Here is a 20,961-nt window from a genome sequence, read left to right on the forward strand (position 1 = left end):
TTTGCTGGTTCATTTACTGTTTTGAGTCTTTAATTTTGTAAGCCCTTGCATCTGTAGAGTTATTTCAGAGTTTACACAGTGATTCAAGGGCAAATGTTGTTATCTTCATCTTAGAGATGAACAGAGGGCAAGGGAGGTTACATGACTCATCCAAGGTCAATTAGCTACATAGTGTTATCACTAGGCAGTGGTCTTGTGGTATTCATTCATTCATTCATCCATCCATCCATCCATCTTGTGACTTTTAATCCACAATAGTAATAGCTTAAGATCATGTCAAAGCTTGGGGAAAGATGATTACGAGATTCATTTCCCTTTGCCAATGTAGCGTAGGATAAGGAAAAGGAGCAGTAATTCCTACCGGTACACTTTTCTCAAGGCCTGCACTGACACAGCTGTCTATGCAGGGGCAAGCAGGCATTTTTCCAGTGACCTGTTGGGTGATCTGCATGTTGGGCACTTTTCTACGACAGAAAAGAACCAGAAATGGCTTTCCATTCCTGGAAACTCTGCTTCGTATCCTTGTGTCATATAAATGCCTAGTATAGGTTGTCTGCCCTTGGCAGGATCAAAAGCATGATTAAAGCAAGGTCATTCCAACAAATTCTGGAATATTCTAATATTGCTTTGGTGAATATTTTATATGCATTCCCTAGGAAGTTAGCGTATTGCATTACAATTGGAACAATTGGTTAACTGCTGTAGTCAGCAATTATATTTCTCTTTTCTTGAGACAGATAATCTTTCACTTCTAGATACATTATTTTCAAAAGAATACTTATTCAGGAACCAGCATAAATTACTTTAATGGACTAATGACTATCCCTTGTCCCACATTTTTCATAAGCACTTAATAAATAATTTTTGCTAATTACTTCTCCGCATGATAAAATCACCACGATCTCTCATCAACTACACAATGGAGCAAGTCAGGACAACGCACTGAAAGTGAAGATTGCATTTTTTATAGCCTTTTACTTAAACAAAGGCAAGCCTCTAGTTTTAATTAAGACTCAAATAAAATCTCTGGATTATGTTTAACTCAATAGGAAATAACATATAAACCAACAGGAAATATGCATTTATGGAAAGTAACTAAACCAAAGATGTTGTTTTGCATCTTTCCAATGAAACATTGATCTCACACTAAACATAATCGCTTCATTTCAAAAGGGCTGAATAAAACACTTTCTAAAAAAAGATTCCAGTTGGTTAATTTGGAGGCATCGAAGAAAGATGAATGCAGACATATACTTTGAAATGGGAACGTTTTTCTTTGACTATGAATTGGACATGTTTTTATTCATATCAAATACTTGCTTCTGTATTTTATGAGTTATAAGTTATTTAACTTCTTTTGCTTATTATTATTATTATTAGGTAGAGATGGCCTTGTTCTTGCTAAACCATTTGTAGGATTTGATGGTGTAAGAAATAATAGATATTTACCTGTACTTCAAAAAAATCTTTTCATGCATTATCTTGGTTTGTTTTCTCTCTCTCTTGTAACTTCAATCATTCTATCTCAAAGTCATTGTCTACTCAGGCAGTTAACCTATCTCCCCCACACTTTCCACTATGACTATCCCTCCGCTCGGGACCACGTTCTGCTCTGCTGGTGACAAGGGGGAAATCCAGCCTCCGTCTGAGTGCCCGGGCACTGGCTGCTGTCCATGCCCACAGGGCTCTCCCTCCCCACCTTTGGCTCCTGGAATCTTCAGTTTCCCTGAAGACTTTGTCCCAGAGCTGTGTTCTGTGGGAGGCCTTTCTTATCCTGCCCAGATGTTTGTGGCTTCTTCTCTTTCAGCTCTGCCTAAGGTTATGGACTTTGCATTTCATAATATACGTAGCTGTACAGATGTGCTTTGATTCCAACAAAAAAATGTAAGTCATATCCTGAAGGTAGGGACTGCCTTACATCCCCCACAACAAGCACTGTGCCTGAGACAGAGTAGGACTTAATTCATGCTTGTTACTGACCTCTGTTTCTTGTTCCAGTGCTGAGACTCAGCAAAATGTCGCCTGATTGCTCTCACTGCAGCACCATTACTGATGTTTCATAAAAGGGTGACAAGGAGCAGGGTTACTGCAGACACTATTCACATGCCCCAAGTGGGCAACCAGGTGATAATAATGCCAGGTTCTTTGGGATTACAGTATTTCTTCCTAATGCTTGATGGGGGCAATTCAACCCTTCAAGCCAATCAAATTCATAGTGGAAAAACCCGTTGATTTTTATTTTATTTTACTTTATTTTTTTGCTACCAGCTAGCAAGCAGTAAATGAACTCTGTCATATTGGAAGCTCATTATCTAGCAATAGGGACATAAAATGAATCATGAAAATTAGGCTATCTCATTTTCAACCAACAGGCAGACGTTTACAGAAAAATGCCATGCTCTAAACAAAAGTTAAAATATAAAATTCAGTAGTGGTTCACAATAGTTTAATGGAACTTACTCACATAATTACATTCAGAGAATACATCATCAAAAAATGTTAATGTCATGGCCCTGGCTATACATCCTAACAAACAGAAGGTAGATTGTTAAACATCTAGAAAGACCTTCCAGAGTTTGGTCTCAGAGTGTAAAATAAAAATAGCTTTAAGGTTTGCAGAGTATTTCACAAATGTTATCACATTTTCCTTACGACAACCCTGAGAGGTAGGCGCTATCATATTTATAAAATAGAATATCATGTTACATGGAAGAAGTGGTTCAAACAAGACAAAGTACATGAAAGTGATTTGAAAATTATAAAGCAATTATAATTTACAAAGCATTTTCTATTTTACTGGACGATTTGATTGGAGTAGAGAACTTACAGGGAAACACTCCCTCCACCAATGCAAATTGGCATGTGCCCTGATGTTCACAGTCTTGAAAGCTGCCTGGGACACTGAGAGGTTAAATTATTCTCTCAGAGTCACACACCCAGTATGTGGTGGAAGCAGGACTTAAAGCCAGGTCTCCTCACCCCGCAGCCAGATTTGGAGCTACTGAGCCACAGCACAGTTATTTATTTATTTTGCTGAGGCAACTGGGGTAAAGTGACTTGCCCCAGGGTCACACAGCTAGTAAGTGTTATGTGTCTGAGACCAAGTTTGAACTCAGGTCCTCCTGACTCCAGGACCGGTGCTTTCTCCACTGTGCCACCTAGCTGTCCCTCACAGCACAACTTTTTATTAGTTGGATGTCTTTGTGTCTTTATAGCTGAGTCAGACCTCTTCCACTAATGCCAAAGGACTATATACGTGTGTATGTATATATGTACATCTGTCTAGGCATGTATATAATACACATTACATGTGTATATATGTATGTATATGCAGATCACTGTGTATATATACATGTATATATGCATGTATGTATGTGTATATGTATGCATACAATACATATTCTATGTGTCTATATGTATATACATGTGTGTATTATAGGCAGGTGTGTATATATACATCTATACATATGTGTGTATATGCATGTATGCATACATGTAAATTGCCATCCTTTTGAAAATTACATATATACATATACATGTGTGTACATACACACACACACACACACACACTTTCCACAAAGATGACAACAGAGGAGGTGGAGTTCCTTCTAAGAAACTTCAAAGATGTGTGGCAGAGGCAACAAAGAAAAAAAAGGCTACATGGAAGAGGTATTGCCGTTAATGGAGGATTCTCATCTAAGTTTTCCTTTATCTCTAGTTTCTTCAAGCTGTGTCTACACAGACACATGCAGAGAAGTTCTCTGGATTTGTACAAAAGGAGTCTTGGACAAGCAAATGTTATATGGATATGAGAAGAGGGAGGAAGTAGGAAGAGGAAGATGGAAATACCACTTGTTTTGGAGTCAGAAAACCTGGTTCAAATACTTTTTGTATCACCTAATAGCTTTGGGAAGGTGCTTTATCTATCTAGTTCTACTTGTCTTTAAGATGAAAGAATTGGCCTAGAAGATATTTATGGTCCCTTCTGTTTCTTAATATTATCGATAGATAGACTTAATTAAGCAGGAGCATGAGGTGTGTTTGTGATGGGGAGAATATATGCTTTATCTGTGGGGACAGGAAGATATGTAGTACTGCTTATTCTTAGATGTAGGGGTACAGTGTCATAGGAGAAAAAAATCAGAAGTCTCAGATTAAGCTTCAGTTTTATTAGCTAGGTAGCCCCAGGACGGAATCATTTAAGTTCTCTGCATCTGGCTCCTCATCCACGAAACAGGGATTAAAGTATTTGTACTACTATCGCTTCCCCTCACCTCTGTGCAATTGTCGTAATGGATGTATTTTGTAAATCTATTAAAATATTGATGATACTGATGTCAATTACGATGATGATGATGACAACAAAGGAAAATGTCAGTTCACATATATCAATGCAGAGGGTATCCTCAGAAAAGGAATAAAGTTCAGAAAAAGCAAGGTAAGTTTCCAGACTGCTTGTGGTCACACAGATTTAAGGTTCCAAAATTTGATTTTTAATCTCTGCTACACAGTCTCCTTCAATTAACTCAGAAGAAAGAGCTCTAATTTAAAAAACCTCAGGAGATCTGGGTTCTTATTCCACTTCTTCCACTAAATGATCCACGATATTGGATGTTTCAAAACTCTCAGACTGTTTATTTAAAAAAATGAAGAGAGTACAGACAATTGATTGACAAAGATCCCTCTGTCTCAAAATATTATACAATTACGACGGTGGTTAGGTTTTTGCTTTTTCTTTTTTTTAATGACATTTTCTTTTTTTGTTTTTTTCTTTTTTATTAATTTATTTTGATTTATCAATAATCACTTCCATATGTTTTTGAGTTTAAAATTTTTCTCCCCCTTCCTCCCCACCACCCTCCCCAAGACGGTGCACAATCTTATATAGGTTTACGCTTTTTCTAAAAGCATACTTAATAGTAATATTATATATACAATATTCTAAAAAGAAAGCATAAAATATAACATAGCTGTAAGATAGTCTATTTTAAAAGCAATACACATATTCACACATACATCAATATATACATATTTATGAAACAAACAAAAAAGAAATTCAACAAACATTTAGTGCTTACTATTTGCAAGGCTCTGTGCTAAATGTTGGGGATATAAAGATGAAAACAAAACAGTCCCTGTTTAATCATAAAAAGCTCCTCTAAAATCAGGAAAATGAAAAAATACAGATGAGATATTAAAACCTTTGATGTAAAAAAAATTGTAAAAACCCAGAAAACTAAGACGTGAATAACGCGGACCTTTTGATAGTTCAGGAGTCACTTCAGCAGGACAATCTTCAACCCCAGCCCCCTCCTCATTCGATGAAGCTCCTGCCCATGTCCTCCCATATGGAAGGCACCTCCGGCGTGCTGGGAGGTCTTCTAGACCTCTTGATACTGTGAGGATATCCATGGAGCCTCCAGCCTGTCATTCAGTTACTGCCTTGCTCCTGCCACCCAATCATTCCACCGCCTTTTTCAGTCACATGTAAGGTGGATGATATCCTCTACGTGGTTCCTCTTGAGCAACTCCTCACTTGCAGACTACTCTCACTTTTGTTAATCATTGAAAGACTACGGTGGTCTAGGGTTCCTAACTCTGCAGAATCAGTGGAAGAATACGGATGTTAAAAAAGGTGGGTCTTTGTGAGAGAAGCTTGAAGTCATTAAAAGGATGGTCGAACTTCTCAAATACCCAGGAGCCTACTCTCTTCTTCTCCTCTTCTTGTTCAATCTTGTTGATTTGCAGTGTTTGTCCAGGAGATGTTTACTGATGGACCAGACTGACGGGCAACTGTCATTTTTCACCTTGGCTTTTCTAGCATAGATAATTAGGTCCAATTCTTTTGAGAGATTATGATTGAAATTAAGAGGCTCTGGAATTTAACTCAATCTGCACAATATTTTCCACCAACAGGACTACCTGAAGAATTCATCTTTTATTTGGACTCTACGCCTGACATCCTTTATGACAATGGCAAACACCCATGGTAAGCAAATGACTGTCCGCTTTATATCTCACTTAATAAGTACTAACCAAAGGCTTGTCAAAGAAAGTTATCTATTTCTATATATTTCAAGGAATTCTGCATGCTTTTTAACATAAACATGGGGAAAATTTTGTTAGTCAAAAACCTTTAAGGGAATGTTTAGATTATTGAATTGAATGCTATTTTATAGCTAATAAAAAATAAGCACAGTAGAATGCGTAGTTACAGATGTCCCGATATAGATGTGTTTTTTTTATGGAAAGTAACTTTGAAAGCCTGTCTGTTCTCTTTTCATAGTTGTTATTGTTTGTCCTTCGTTCTCTAAGAGGACCATGACATCAGGGTGGTGATGCCATGACATGCAACTTAACTGGATTTAAGTGAGATAGGGCTGTGCAAAGTCACCAGCCTCACTCTCTCCTCCAAAGCCATCTGGGTCCAGTAGCAAGATATAGATAGGGATGATTGGAGATGTCCCTGCATGCAGTGGGAGACCTTGGCCTTTAGTTTGACTGAGGCAATGCCCAATCAGTGATTAAGGCTAGGTAAGAAATGAGGAAGAGAATGGTCTCTTTTACCTAGTCCAAAAAAAATCAATCTGGGAGGGAAAGACTCAGCGTCTCTGGCCAAGACAGAAACAATTGCTGGACTCAAATCTGGCTTCAGACACTTATTAGAGGTAGGTACAATTATTATTTCTACTTTACAGTTAAGGAAACTGAGGCAAACAGAGGTTAAGAGACTTTCCCAGGGTCACACAGCTAGGAAGTGTATAATGCCAGATTTGAACTCAGGTCTTCCTGATTCCAGTGCCAATGCTCTATCCACTGGGTCACCCAGCTGATCCTAGAAAGAACACTATCTCAAATTGTTAGACCTTGGTTAAAATACTGACTCTATCACTTATTACCTGTGTAACAGAAACAGATAGTAGTGAAGCAAGTCCTTTATCTAGGTCTTCATTTCTTTTTCTTTAAAATGAAGGGAATTGGACTAGATGATCCCCATTTGTGATCCCATGGTGTTCCTTGCAATCTTTTTGCAAAGATTTCCAAAGAGCTGACCACAGGCATGTCACTGAAATGATGTCGCTTGTTGCCTTTGCGCATATGATGAAACCACATCTAGCTGCTTTGCGTCTGCAAGGAGAACCCACAAGTCCTTCTTCCATTTAGCATCAGACTCTTTTTGCCTTTAGTTTTCTTTTCTCATGACGATATCAAGGTTGATTGGATTTAGTTCCTTTTGTATGTCTGCTGACTGGCCATGGGACATAATCTCTCATATTTATAGTACTAACAGGTAAGTTAATGTTTAGTGATGGTCTGGAGACTAGGTGATTGGTGATGCCTTCTGTTCTCTTTTCTGCTAGCCTATGATGATCACTATAGAAATGCAAGGGTGGGCGAGTGGGTGGGAAGTGTGGTGAGGGGTGGCACACAAGACTGAAGACCACTCTTTGTTTCATGGGTTGCTATAGCCAAAAAAATTCTTCATCAAGTGGCCAATCTAAGGGGTGAATTGCTTCTTCACATTCAGCTGGTCTGGTCTCAAGAGTCAGATGTATTCTTTTCCCAGAACAATATGTGGAGCCTTTCCAGCATGGTAGAAGCTGTCAGAGCTTGAAAATTTTCTATTTTATCCTTAGAAGACTAGAGACATCTCTATGATCACCATTATGTGTTCATGATGATAATTTGCAAAAAAAAAATGCAGGGAAGATCATGTAATCATAGATTTAACCTCCATGCCACAATGAAGAATGAGAGATGGACTTTGGATCCACATACACACACAATACCCACAGATATGTCCATATAGAATTACATACATACTTACATGTAATTATATATCCATATATAATTAGAGAGAGATAAAAGTATAGAAAATTAACCTACACTAAAGTGATATTCTGATGTTACATTATACCTTCAAGATTACCTTTCTAAAGAATATGCCAGTGGAGACAAGTTCTAGAGAGTCCTGTAAAAAGTCAGAAAAGCTTCCTTCCCAATCCTGGTAAAGACCACCAAAGGCAGGTATGGAAAGACACATTACCAGAAAGATGGCCCCTGGGCAATGAACATTATCATCCACAGCAGCACATGGTAATGAGCAACTCCATGAGGTGTGGAAAGGTTATAATCTAGGTCATGTTCTGAAATGCCTACAATAATAGTTAAAAGATTGTTGTTTTAATAGCTAATAAAATTTTAAATGAATATTTGCTTTAAAATTATTATTGCTGATTTTATAGCCTTAGGAGCTAACATTTTAAAAAATACTACCACATCTACTAAGAAAAGACTGTAATTCTTACAGAAAGACCCACCTTTTAACTAAACAATGGTGATTGATAATATGTTCAATTTTGACAGTGTGTGAATTCAGATTGACTAGGTAATTATAAGACATAATAATTTCAAAAATAAAATGTATCTTCAAGTTTTAAACATACATATTAATTTTACTAACAATTTAGGAAATTGAACAGTTTTTCTATATTGTTTAGAAAGAAGCTCTTCCTATCTACCTTTATAATAAGTGAATTGTATAGATTAAAAAACAACCCTTATAAGCAGTTTGTAATAGCTTTTCTTTTATCCAAAGAGACTTGCTGTTATTTTCAGATTATAAACTACTTCAGAATATTAAGAACAGTAAAAAAAAATAGATTTCAAATTTACAAAGTAAATAAAAGTAAAGTACTTTAAAGTTTAAAAAAAACAGGCTTTGCAATTTTATGTTATTATGGAATCTAAGCTTACATACTCTTACCTCTTGTGCTTCATGGGCTATTAACTGATCCATTAACAATTTCCTCCTTCTTTTCTCCCTTTGTTCCCGGGCTAAGGTATCTTCCTCTAGACGTTTTTGAATTTTTTTCATGTACTCCTCATCTGAATAAGTGCTTAACAAGAGAGCAGTTGTCTGGGCAGCTGTAGGAGCTTTTGATTCACTAGGAAAAATAATTTTTACAAAAGAGTTAACATCATAATTTGTATATTCCTACACATGGGGGAATGCTATAATAATTTAATAGAGTTTTGGGTGGCTAATATTTGATAAATATTGGAACACAGACATTCAATCAAATAGCAGAAGCTCAGCATCGTGAGGACATGATATCGCTATCTTAATACCTTAGCTGCGACCTTTATTTCTGGACCTTCCCTCTTTTTGACTCTGCCACTACAACACCGTCTAACATACTACAACTTCCTTCTCTCCTCTCTCATTACTCACTCTCACTGTTTCTATTCTGTTGCTCTTTTATTTCCCCTGTTCTTCCCCTCCTTCTAGGCCTCTGGATCAGCTCTCATCCCATTATTGGAGCAGCAGTATTCAGACTAACTCAGGAGACAGGGGTGTACTGCCTCTACAAAAGTTTCCAGCAAATTTTCATGATTTCAACTACTAGATATGGTTTGGGTCTAGAAGGCAGCTAGGTGGTATATTGGATTACAGCACTGGAGCTCAAGTTCTATCTCAGGCACTTACTAGCAGTATGACCCTGGGCAAGTCACTTAATCTCTGCCAGCCTCAGTTTCCTTATCTGTAAAATGGGGGTAATAATAGCATTTACCTCACAGGTTTATTGTGAGAATTGAATGAAATAATATATGTAAAGGGCTATGAAAACCTTAAAATGATATATAAATATTGCCTATTGAGATTGGGGAGGGAGGGAGTACTACTATTCTTTCCCCACTTTATGATGTATAACTTCATGACAATTATAGATACTAGCTTCTGTAATAGTATAATTGTTTCTTGATATCTCAAAGATCTAGACTACAAAATAAGCCCTATTTGGCATGCCACCTACTCCTGGAATAGGCTCAGCTTAATCTCTTCCCAAGGTTTTCTGAAACAAAATGAAGCATTCTCAGTTCATTGGCCTACTTCTTGTGGGAAGAAGCAGGTACAGGTACAAAAACCTAACTTGCAGTGGGTCATACAGAAGTCTGGAACAGAATTTCCTACTTTATGCAAAAAGGCAAAGATAAATTGGCCAGTTGTACAGTAGAAAAAAAATAATCTCAATTCCTACAATACCTTCTGAATAACTGAAGGCAACACAATGAGTATCTGTTAGGTACTTTCCATATGTTAGGCAGGGCAGCTAGGCAGCTCACTGGAGGGAGTACCAGGCCTGAGGTCAGGAAGACTCATCCCTCCTCCAATTCAAATCTGACCTCAGACACTGACTAGCTGAGTGACCCTGGCCAAGTCATTTAACCTTGTTTGCCTCAGTTTTCTCATCTGTAAAATGAGCTGGAGAAGGAAAGGGCAAACCACTCCAGTATCTTTGCCAAGAAAATCCCAAAAGTGGTCATGAAGAGTCAGACATGACTGAAAATGGAAATGTCATCACATACGTAAGACACTGTGCCTTCAAAGAGTTTACATTATCTAATGGCACTAATGGAGATGGCCTTATCACAGAGCCAGAAGAGCCCTCATTTGATCTTTATAACAACCCGTAACAGAAAACAAGTGGAAAAACAAAGAATGCTTTTCATGAGAGATCCAGAGATACTTTAAAAAAAAAAAAACCATAGTCAACTTTTTTTCTCACATGCACCAAATGTTTATTTAGTTAATGTTTATTTAGTTGAGGAAACTGAGGCAAACAGAGGATAAATGACTTGCTCAGAGTAATATACCTAGTAGGTGTTTGAGGTAGAATTTGGACTCAGGCTCAAATTCTGATTTCCTGCCCTCTTTTCACTGCACAACCTAGCTCCTTCTATTATTTAAATGTTATTTAGTTTCTTTTTTTGTTACTGAATATTTTATATTTCTCTATTCATCTCTGTAAGTTATCAATTCTATTAGCATATAATTTGGCAAAATAGTTTCTAATAATTTCTTTAATTTCCTCTTCAAAATATTGCTTTCTTTTTGATATGGTCAGTTTGGTTTTCTCTTTTGAAATAAGAAGTGTTTATTTAGTTAGTTTTTTAAAAAAATCAGATCCTAATTTTATTTATAAATCCAGTAATCTTTTTTATTTCAATTGAATTCTTTAATTACCATAATTTTGACTTTGTTAGTTAGATTTTTTCCCACTTTTGTTGCTCAAGATTTTTTTTTAATTGCATGCCAATTTCATTGATTTACTCTTTCTCTCTTTTGCTCAAGAAATAATTTAGGGATATAAATTTCTACCCTAGAACAGCTTTAGATGCATCCTCTAAGTTTTGGTATATTTCATTATTGTCATCTGCTTTGATCAAACTTTCTGTTGTTCCTACAATATGTTCTTCAATCCTCTAGGACTTTGGAACTGTGAATTGCCTGTATTCTAAAAGGACTTCTCTTCTCTTTCCCCAATGTCTCCTCCATATTGCTAGCCATACCAACTTTTATACTTTGGCTCTCTGCTCCAAATCCTTACCTCCTACAGAGTAGAATGCAAATTCTTATACGGCCTTGAAGCCCTCCACAAATGAGCATCACTCCAGTTTTTTAGCCTTATTTCATTATGCTACTCTCCACTCACTTGAGACATCATCTAACTAAATTTTTCTGGTATTCAAAGACAATCTGCACTTTTTATTCTATGTGCCTTTGCTCACATATTGTTCCCAAAGCCTTTGATATCCCAATTGTCTTTCTTCATCTGTGGAGCTACTACCATCCTTCAAAGTTCAATTTAAATGCCATTTTCTTAGTCTTAATCAATGCCCAACCCCCAGTGGCATCAGTCTTTTCCCGTTTTAATCTCACAAGGCAATTTATTTAACACTATTCCACTGCACTTACCATGCACTATTATGCATTATAATTTATGTGACATACTCCTAGGGATGTGCTGGTAAGTGTTTAGCAATTGGATCTCTGGGGGAAAATTTTACATATAACACATTTTTAAAGTTTAATTTGTATTATTAACATTTTCTCCATCACTTTCCTAAGTCTAGACAAACAACAAAATAATAAATCAACCCCTGATTTGTTGCATTTGCTGATTTCCAAATATAAATACTCATCCTAAAAATTTAATACTTGGTTCCTGAGAGTTGGTGTGAGTTGGCTTCAGCATGTCCCTCTTTATTCCTCTATTATTATTCCTCATCAGCTTCCATTAGATATTCAAGTTTTTACAGCAGAACTCAGTTTCATCATTATTAAGCTAGTTCAAACCTTACCTGGATTTGGCCTCCATCTCCTTTTTTATTAGCAATTCAAACGTCTTAATTTCATTAACCACATCCTAAAGAAAACATATACTGTCAGTTAATACTTGTCTAAAAAAACAAAGGCACTCAATTACCATATTGGAACTTATAAAGTAATATGCATATCAGGCTATAGTTAGACTTCATTAATTTGAATTAATTATGTTCAAAGCCGGTTTGAATTAGTGAAAAGATTGAATTACAGAATTTTTTTAAAATAAAGGAATATTATTTTCTTACTTTTAGTAATCTAAATGTTGCCTAATAATAGTCATATTTAATCTCACCTATATGCCATCTAGATCAAAGTTCTGTTTATGATAATGACATGTGTAACATTTTTATCACAGGACAAGTCCTTCTAGGACCTGATGCAATTATGATAATGAATGTTTCTGAGGCATAATGCCAGTTTAATAGAAATGAATATTTCCTTTTTTTTTCCCCTTTAAACTTTTTAAACATTCTTCTGAGGTCTCATTTGTACTGTGTCCTTGTAATAAATACTTAATGAGGTTTTTTACCACATATGGGGAAAAAAAGAAGCTGAGCTTTGTATTGAAATAAAATCTGAAAAAAAAGTCCCTTCTGGGTGATATTTTTTAATATTACAAAATTCAAAGAGAAATTCCTATGAAAGATAGTCTGTCTTACTGTACTACATAGTTACGCAATAAGAACATTCACTTAACAGTCTGTAAAATTGTCTGTAATAATAATAGTAATAATAATAATAATGATAATATAATAATAATAATAATAACAACATTTATATAGCACCCACTATGTGCTAGGCACTGTATGAAGTGCTTTAAAAATACTACCTATTTGATCTCACAACCACCTGGATATAGATATTGTTATTATCCCCATTTTATAACTGAAGAAACTGAGGCAAACAAGTGATTTGCCCATGGTCACACAGACAGGCTAGATACGAACTCAGGTCTTCCTGACCCCAGGCCCAGTCACTCTGTCCACTGAGCCACCTAGCTGTCCCATGTGGTATTTGAAGGCCAGTAAACTATCAAAAGTAGGTTGAATTCTTCTAAACCAAATGCAATTAGATTAAGCTCATCTAGTGGAATGACTGATAGGTTTAGAAAAACCTATTTGGAAAACCATTCTCTATACCCTCCAAACCTGAATCTGTCCTGGCTCTGTGTGTGTGTGTGTAAATATATGCATATATACATTTTTTTCTTTTGTTTAAGGTCTTAGACAAGAAAATCATAACTTTAATAGGTCAGCAGAGTTCAAAGGTCAGTTAAGGGGCACAGGAGAGTCCATGGCCTGGAGTCAGGAGGACCTGAGTTCAAATTTGACCTTAGACACTTAACTAGCTGAGTGACCCTGGGCAAGTCACTTAACCCTGTTTGCCTCAGTTTCCTCACCTGTAAAATGAGCTGGAGAAGAAAATGGCAAACCACTCCAGTATCTTTGCCAAGAAAACCCCAAATGGGGTAACAGAGAGTTGTAGACAACTGAAATGACTCAAAAAAAAAAGTTACAAAACATTTCAAATCCATTAGCTCAGCTAATCTTGACCACAATCCTATTGAGGGAAGTTGTACACATTTTATTGCCCTTATATTCTCAGGTAAAGAAACTAAATCTCAGAAATAGAAACTGAAGCTCATAACAGAGGCAGAGACAGACATGTCATGTCACTTTTATGGGCCTCAGTTTCCTCAACTATAAAGTATGTGGTTTGGGTAAAATAAACTATTTAGTCCCTTTAAGCTTTATGATTCTTTGGTTTAATAAGAATATCTGAATAAAATAGGTTAAATGTGAATAAATAGATGTGAGTGTCACTAATAATTGTTGGTAGGGACAAAAAAAAGCATGGTAGGAAGAAAAAAAATTTGAGAGATTATATAATATTTACTAGTCATTTAAATCACTATACATTAAATTGCTTTACCTTTTAAAAATTCTACATTGAGGCAATGTGATAGGAAATTATAAAAAATAAAGATGATCACTAACCTCTGCCTCTTTTTTCTTCATCAACATTTTTTGTCTTTCAATAGCTTTCAAAGTACGGTTTGGTAATACTTTGGGAATCTGTAAAATGGCTGCTTGAATTCTAGCCATCATTTCATGTTGCCGTCTTCTGCCCAAGTGTTGCTGTGTATTTACATATAAAGTTAATTCTGTTTGTCAGTTCTTCAGAAGGATCTACAACATTCTACTTAAAATTCATCCACAGAAAATTTCGTAGCTCAGATCAAATAAATTGATATTCTTTATACATATAACGAATACTGTAAAACTTTTAACTTATATGATCTTTTCAAAAAGCAACATACTAGCAACAAGGAAACTAGGCTTGCCAGTCTAGTGTCCTCTCCGTGATATTTTGTGAAAGCGGTGGTTGGGTTGTCCTGACAACCCCCTGAAGGATAGGAAAGATGTAGCTCCAGGGCCATCATAGGATGGGGAAGTGATTACATACTGTCATCCTTGAGGAATACTGGCAGAAAAATACATCTATCAGAGAGACAGGAGTTTATCTGAAGATTCTGGAAGATTCCTACTGAATCGAGGTCAATTAATAAGCCTACCAACAATTCAATAACAATTTAAACAATGAATTTAAACAATGAATTCCAGAGTTTATTCCAAATTCTGAATTATTAGTGGCCATCATTTCTTATAAACAAGAAATAATTTTTCTGTGAAAAATAGAATTAGTAGGGCATAGTAAAGAAGAAAAAAAAGATGCTTTTAAAAATTTTAACATTAAAGGTTTTTTTAACTGCGAATTAGGCACTCTTCTGATAATAATCATGTAGTTATCTTAGTAGAATGCCTCAAATTCTTTAAAATTAATCTAAAACAAACTATGACTCAAGTTATTATTGTCTTCAGATAAATAAAATCAACTTATCAGGCAAAATGTTGAGATTTTAACTAACATTAAAATTCAGTTCAATAGAAATGGGCAAGCTTGGGGGAATGGTGTTGTTTGGGGGAAAGAAAAATTAGTCCCATTTTGGACAGGTTGAGTTTGAGATTCAACTGGTTTTCTAGGAGAGATCCAACAGGCAGGTGACAATGGCAGATTCAGGTTCAAGAGAGATGTGAGGGGTAGCTAGGTGGCGCACCGGCCCTAAAGTCAGGAGGACCTGAGTTCACACCAAACACTGGACACTTACTAGCTGTGTGACCCTGGGCAAGTCACTTAACCCCAATTGCCTATAAAAAAACAAACAAAAAAAAAAGAGAGAGAGATGTGGACTGAATATGTAAATGTGTGTCACCTTGGTAGAGATGATACTTCAATGAAAGCAGAGGAGGAAGGATAAAATAGAAAAAGAGACAGGAAATGGGACAGAGCCCTAATGATACGGCTACATTAAATGGGTGAGAAGTAGATGATGATCTAGCAAAGGTGATACAGAAAGATTAGACAGACAGGAAGAAAACCAACAGAGAGAAGTGTCATGGAAGCCAAAGGGGAAAAAAAAGAATATTCCAGAATAGGGAGTAGCTCACAGAGTCCAAGGCTATAGAGAATTCAAGGAGGAAGGATGATGACAAAGAAAAGGTGACTGGATTTAACAATGTAAAGGTCCTTTGTAATCTTAAAGATGGCAGTTTCACTAACAGTGAGGTGGGAAGCTAGATGGCAAAAAATGGAGTGAGAAGTGAGGAAACAGAGGCAGTAAGTATGTATACAATTCTTTCTAAGGGTCATCCAAAAAGGCTGTAATCCATTTGCTATACTAATAATCATAAAAGCTTATTTTTCTGCCATTTCCTTTCTACATACCTTTCTTTTTTTGCATTTAGTAGATTTATAATGTCTGAAATGAACCATGAAAATTCATGTCTTCTTGAGAAAAATGAGAATTAAGAAGATGAGTATTTGTATATATGTATATATGTGTGTGTATCACTATAAGCTTTTATCTTATAAAACAATACTCTTTTCCTCAGAGGGAGAGAAAACATGAGCCTTATTTTGTTACATTTGCTTTGTCTTACCAAAAAAAGGCTTAAAAATTACTTGGTGTTTCTCCTCTCTCTCTCTCTCTCTCTCTCTCTCTTTCTCTCTCTCTCTCTCTCTCTCTCTCTCCCCCCCTCCCTCCCTCTTTTTCCCCCTTCCCACCCTCCTATTGTCTCTCTCCCTCCCCCCCACTTCCCTGCTTTTTCCTGGGGATTTCTGGTTTTAAATTTGGTACTAAATTGTTCCATTGGTGGTCTCTTTTAATTCTATTATTTAGTAGCATCTAAGTGGAGAACTGTACCCTCACTGCAATGCAAGCAATACTTTGACAAAATGCTCAGCGTTTCTTCTTAAAACAGAAGCAGCTGCTGAAATAGTATGCTGTTGGGAAACCCAATCCTCTGCTGTCTTTGTGCTATCTGAATCACAAAATTTTCTAGTTTATTTGTCTTTTTAAAATTTTCCTTTGAGGATGGGCAATGAATCATTCCTTATCCAGATATCTATTAATTAGTTGAACCCCATTCATAGCATAGGTGTTAGTTTCTTAGCATTATGAGCACAAGAATAAAAAAGGAAAAATTGATTTATAGTACAATAGGAATGGGAACTATAATTTGATGCCTATAGTATATACCTCCCATGTACCCAGCACCCTGAAATTCCCCAAAAGGTCTTCAATGATTTCACATACCGTCTTCCTATTCAATTCTAAAAAAAGTACATGAATTCATTAGAAATCATTTAAAGAAATTTTAGGACTGGCAGGTGGGTGGTCAAAGCAAAGTAGTAGGGATGGAAAGAGGCAGCTGAGGCAGTTTCTAAGGGGATCAAGAGGAATAAACCATGGGGGTAGTGAGGTGGAGAGGAGGAGGAAAAAAACTAGCAAGGCTACTACTGCTACAAGGAAGAATGCACAAGAGAGTGAGAAGGTGTCCTAACAGGAGCAGACCCCAACAGCCCTTGCCACATTTTCTTCCTCTCTCAGTGACGGTCCTCATCAGTCCATCTTGATAATGATGGCAGATAATGCCTATCTTGGTAATGATGCCGCCCTTCTGTGAATGGTGGCAACTCTCAAGACCTCAGTGTCACGTCTGTCAAGATGTGCAGGAGGAATTCTCCTTACACCTCCAGAAAACAACAGCGTCTACAAATGATCTCCAGAGGCACTGAGAAGATGACTTACAACAGGCATTGGGGGAATTTAGCTTTGTACGTCAGTGCTCATATCAAGTACGCTATAGGGCAGGAGATTACAATTGGCACCATATGGGATATCTTTGGCCTATTGCATCAAATTTTTTCTAAAAAAAAAATTACTGTTTTATGGAACCTTTTCAAGATCTTGTAGTCTTTGTTCTTCCTTTAACTTTTGAATTTTTTGGATATTTTCAAAATGCACACGATTAATTTTTTCTTCCATCTCTTTAAACTTTGTTTGAAACTTTTCTGACACTCGTTTTAGATTCAAATCAGTTTGCCGAGGCACCAGGTTCTTAAGTCTCTAAATAAAGAAAGCATTTCCAAAGATACTGGAGTTAGAAACTAATGGGCTTTTTAAGCATAATTTTACAACAAAAGTTTAAAAAATGGAACAAATAATCTGAACTTATTTTTGAAATAAGTTTAACTATTGTGTTAGTCACCAAAAGAGTCTTTGAAGATATTAGTCATATAGCCAAAGGAAAATGTAGAAAACTTGAACTAAAAATAAATAAAACACTTGAATTCTCATAAAATAATCTCTCATTTGCACCTATTGCCCTGGGTTTGGCTTTTCTTTTTTTTTTTAAAGTTAATTTCTAAATCCAGTTTTATTTGGATAAACATTATCTGAAAAACATGAAAAATAACAAATTCTCCCTTACTTCACTTACAACTTACTTAAATTACTCTCTTTTAACTAGGAAAGAAATGATTATATATTAGCTCCTTGAGGTCACTAGGTTATCAGCATATGCATTGCAAAGTAATTTATCTGCCATAGAAACATATATGGTATGACAATGAAACCAAGCAAGTATTTTAGATTTGGATTAGAAAGCTTAGAAATCACTGAGGTCAACATATCTGACATGGCCAAGACAACATGACTCATTAGTAGAAGAGTCAATACTTTTGCTTCTTGATTATAATACTGACACCTCCCTAAGGAATCTGATTGAATATTTTTAACATTTATACCAAAAGGTCTAAATCTGAATAGGTGATTTAAACCTTTCAAAAGAGCTTTTTTGGGACTATACACTTACTCCAATTGACAACAAGCTCTCAAAGGGCAGGGATCTTAGTTAAAATTTTTATCCCACCCCACCCCCAAGCACCTAATACAGTGCTCTGCACACAGAAGGCATTTAATAACTATTGGTTGAATGAATGAATGAATGCATGAATGAATGAATGAATGAATGAATGAATGAATAAGACTGTCTTTGGCAAAGATGTTTCTGAATTTCCTCTTTGGCAATTGTTTTTGAAGGCTACGGAATCATGTTTGGATATCCCATCTTCTGCAGGAAGCCTTTTTCATACCCTCTTAACTCCAGGGCCTTCCATTAGTTAATCATTTCCTATTTATCCCCTATACAGCTTGTTTGTATATATTTGTTTGTTATCTCACCCATTGGATTGTGAGCCCCTGGAGAGCAGGGATTGCCTTTTGCTTCTTTTGTGTCCTCAGCCCTTAGGATAGCATTTGACACGTGACAGGCACTCCATGTTTACTGACTGATCTTGGTGTTTAAATTTGGGTATAATGAAGGTGCATTTGATTTTTTAAAATATCTATAAACTATGAAGAACTCCATCTTATGTGACTAATAACTTTAACAGCTTCATTTAGTTATATAAAAAGGAAGGTTTTTTGCGGGGGGGGGGGGGCATATTGCTTGTAAGATATCTTTAAAAGTGATTCCCAAAGAGAAATTGCAAATGTGGTTTCAGCAATTGTGATAAATATAAAAAGTACATAACTTCCTGTGGTGACTAATTTTGTAAACTTTTGGAATCTTTTGGCCATTTAAATTCTGGTATATTTGTTTAAAAATTATTTCCTTACTTTATAGTTCTATCTTTCATAGTAAATGAGATGAGAAAGACTGCTCCTTTCATTAACTATTCATACCACTTGGTTTTTGAGTCTTCCCTGTGATCACGATCCTGACAATAGAAGAATTTCTGTGTTCGTGATGATTTCAGGTATGGACCATGTTGAATGAATACCCACGCTCAAAGAGGGGTCTGAATAATGATTACCTTTTCCCATATGACTGAATGACTTGTATTTTCTGTTTGGACTACTGCATTAGTAAAATGCTACACATGACTCCACTGGTTTGGACAATTTAATGCACGATGTTCATTTTAAGGAAATTTCTTAGTGCAGATCGAACTTTCTATTTTCTTTTATAAATTGCCAATGAAATTGTATGATCTTGTCTCTATCCCATCACAAATGATGTACTTGCCACATGCAAGGCACTGTGCAAGGAATTAGGGGGATACAAACACATGTAGTACATGCTCCCTCCTGTTAGGACTTGCAATCTAGACTTGCAATCAGAAATACGACACATACATCTGAAAGATAATCTAAGGATGTATGGCAGTGGTCTCTTCCAGCCAGTCAGCTAGCTTCATGGAGGAGGTAGAGCATCAGTTAAACCTTGAAGGAGGAGTATAAATAGCCAAAAAGGAAACTGGGAAGAGGGTGGCTCATTCCCAATAGGGGAATGTCATGAGCAAACCAGGAAGGTAGGAATGTGTGAAATATATTCAAGGAAAAGTGAAAAGACCAACCTGGCTGTAGCTAAATTCAGGTAGGAACATTAGTGCATAAAACTCAAAAGGTAAGTTGAGACCAGCTTGTAAAAGACATTGAACTCAGTGTAGTGTAGGATAATGAGTGCTGGATTTAGGGTCAGAGGACCTGTATTTAAATCTCAGCTGTGTCATATTTTACTGCCTTTGGCACATTATTCAACAGCCCTGGCCCTCAGTTTTTTCATCTTTACCATTAGTAGACAGTACCAGGTGAGCTCTAAGGTCTATTTAGCTCTAAATGATAGTCACTGAGTCTTGTGACTGCCACATTAAAGGATTTGTATTTGATCCCACAGTTAGGGGGTAGGATAGACTGAAGTAATGGGAGATCATCAAAGTAATATTATTGAAGATTTTATTTTCAACAACGTACAGGGTGGGTTAGAGGGAAGAGGGACAGGAGACAGTAAGAACAATAAGGAACTTCCTGGAGTGAAAGCATGAAGGGATAGAGGGGCATGGCACTGACAATGGCAAAGGAGGGACAGACATTAGACATGTTAGGAGTGAAGAATCAAATGTAGTCATGACAGAAAGAACAGAGGGCTGGGAGTCAGAGGACCTCGGTTTGAGTTCTGGGATCTGCGGTTTACTTGCAGGGTGATCTTGGACAAGTCGCTTCTAATTCCTGGCTTCAGTTTCCTTATTTGTCAAATGGGAGAAATGTACTAGATTATCTGTGAGGTCCCTTCCAGCTGTAATCCTGTATGATCCTTAACTGATCAGATACATGGACAAGGGAGAGCTAGGTCATGAATGGCATTCTTAGTCTTACATGTGTATGAGACAGAGACAGAGATGAAAAGAAAGAAACAGTAGATGTGAGAGAGAGAGAGAGACAGAGACAGAGAGGGAGAGAGAGACAGAGAGATGGAGATAAAAAGAGAAAGAGGAAGGAAGGAGGGAAGAAGAAAGGAAGGAAAGGGGGAATGAGGAAGGAAGCAAAGGAAGGGGTAAGGGAGGAAGGAGAAATGAAGGAAAGAAGGAAGGAATGAAAGAAA

The 20,961-nt window shown here is 36.6% G+C and overlaps 1 protein-coding gene across 1 annotated transcript in view; it reads right to left on the minus strand.

Annotated features, from left to right (window-relative positions):
• The window catches only part of LOC114032719 (sperm flagellar protein 2-like), a 222,684-nt gene that overhangs the window by 156,016 nt on the left and 45,707 nt on the right, over positions 1-20,961 (minus strand). Inside the window, exons 4-7 of the mRNA XM_027848143.1 lie at positions 17,472-17,642; positions 14,170-14,310; positions 12,148-12,212; positions 8,768-8,948 (exon numbers count right to left, since the gene is read on the minus strand). Of these exons, the coding sequence (XP_027703944.1) occupies positions 8,768-8,948; positions 12,148-12,212; positions 14,170-14,310; positions 17,472-17,642 (558 nt within the window). The remainder of the gene's footprint in view (positions 1-8,767; positions 8,949-12,147; positions 12,213-14,169; positions 14,311-17,471; positions 17,643-20,961) is intronic.

This window comes from Vombatus ursinus, unplaced genomic scaffold, assembly GCF_900497805.2.
Source record: "Vombatus ursinus unplaced genomic scaffold, bare-nosed wombat genome assembly UNPS02000255.1, whole genome shotgun sequence".
Lineage (NCBI taxonomy): Eukaryota > Metazoa > Chordata > Mammalia > Diprotodontia > Vombatidae > Vombatus > Vombatus ursinus.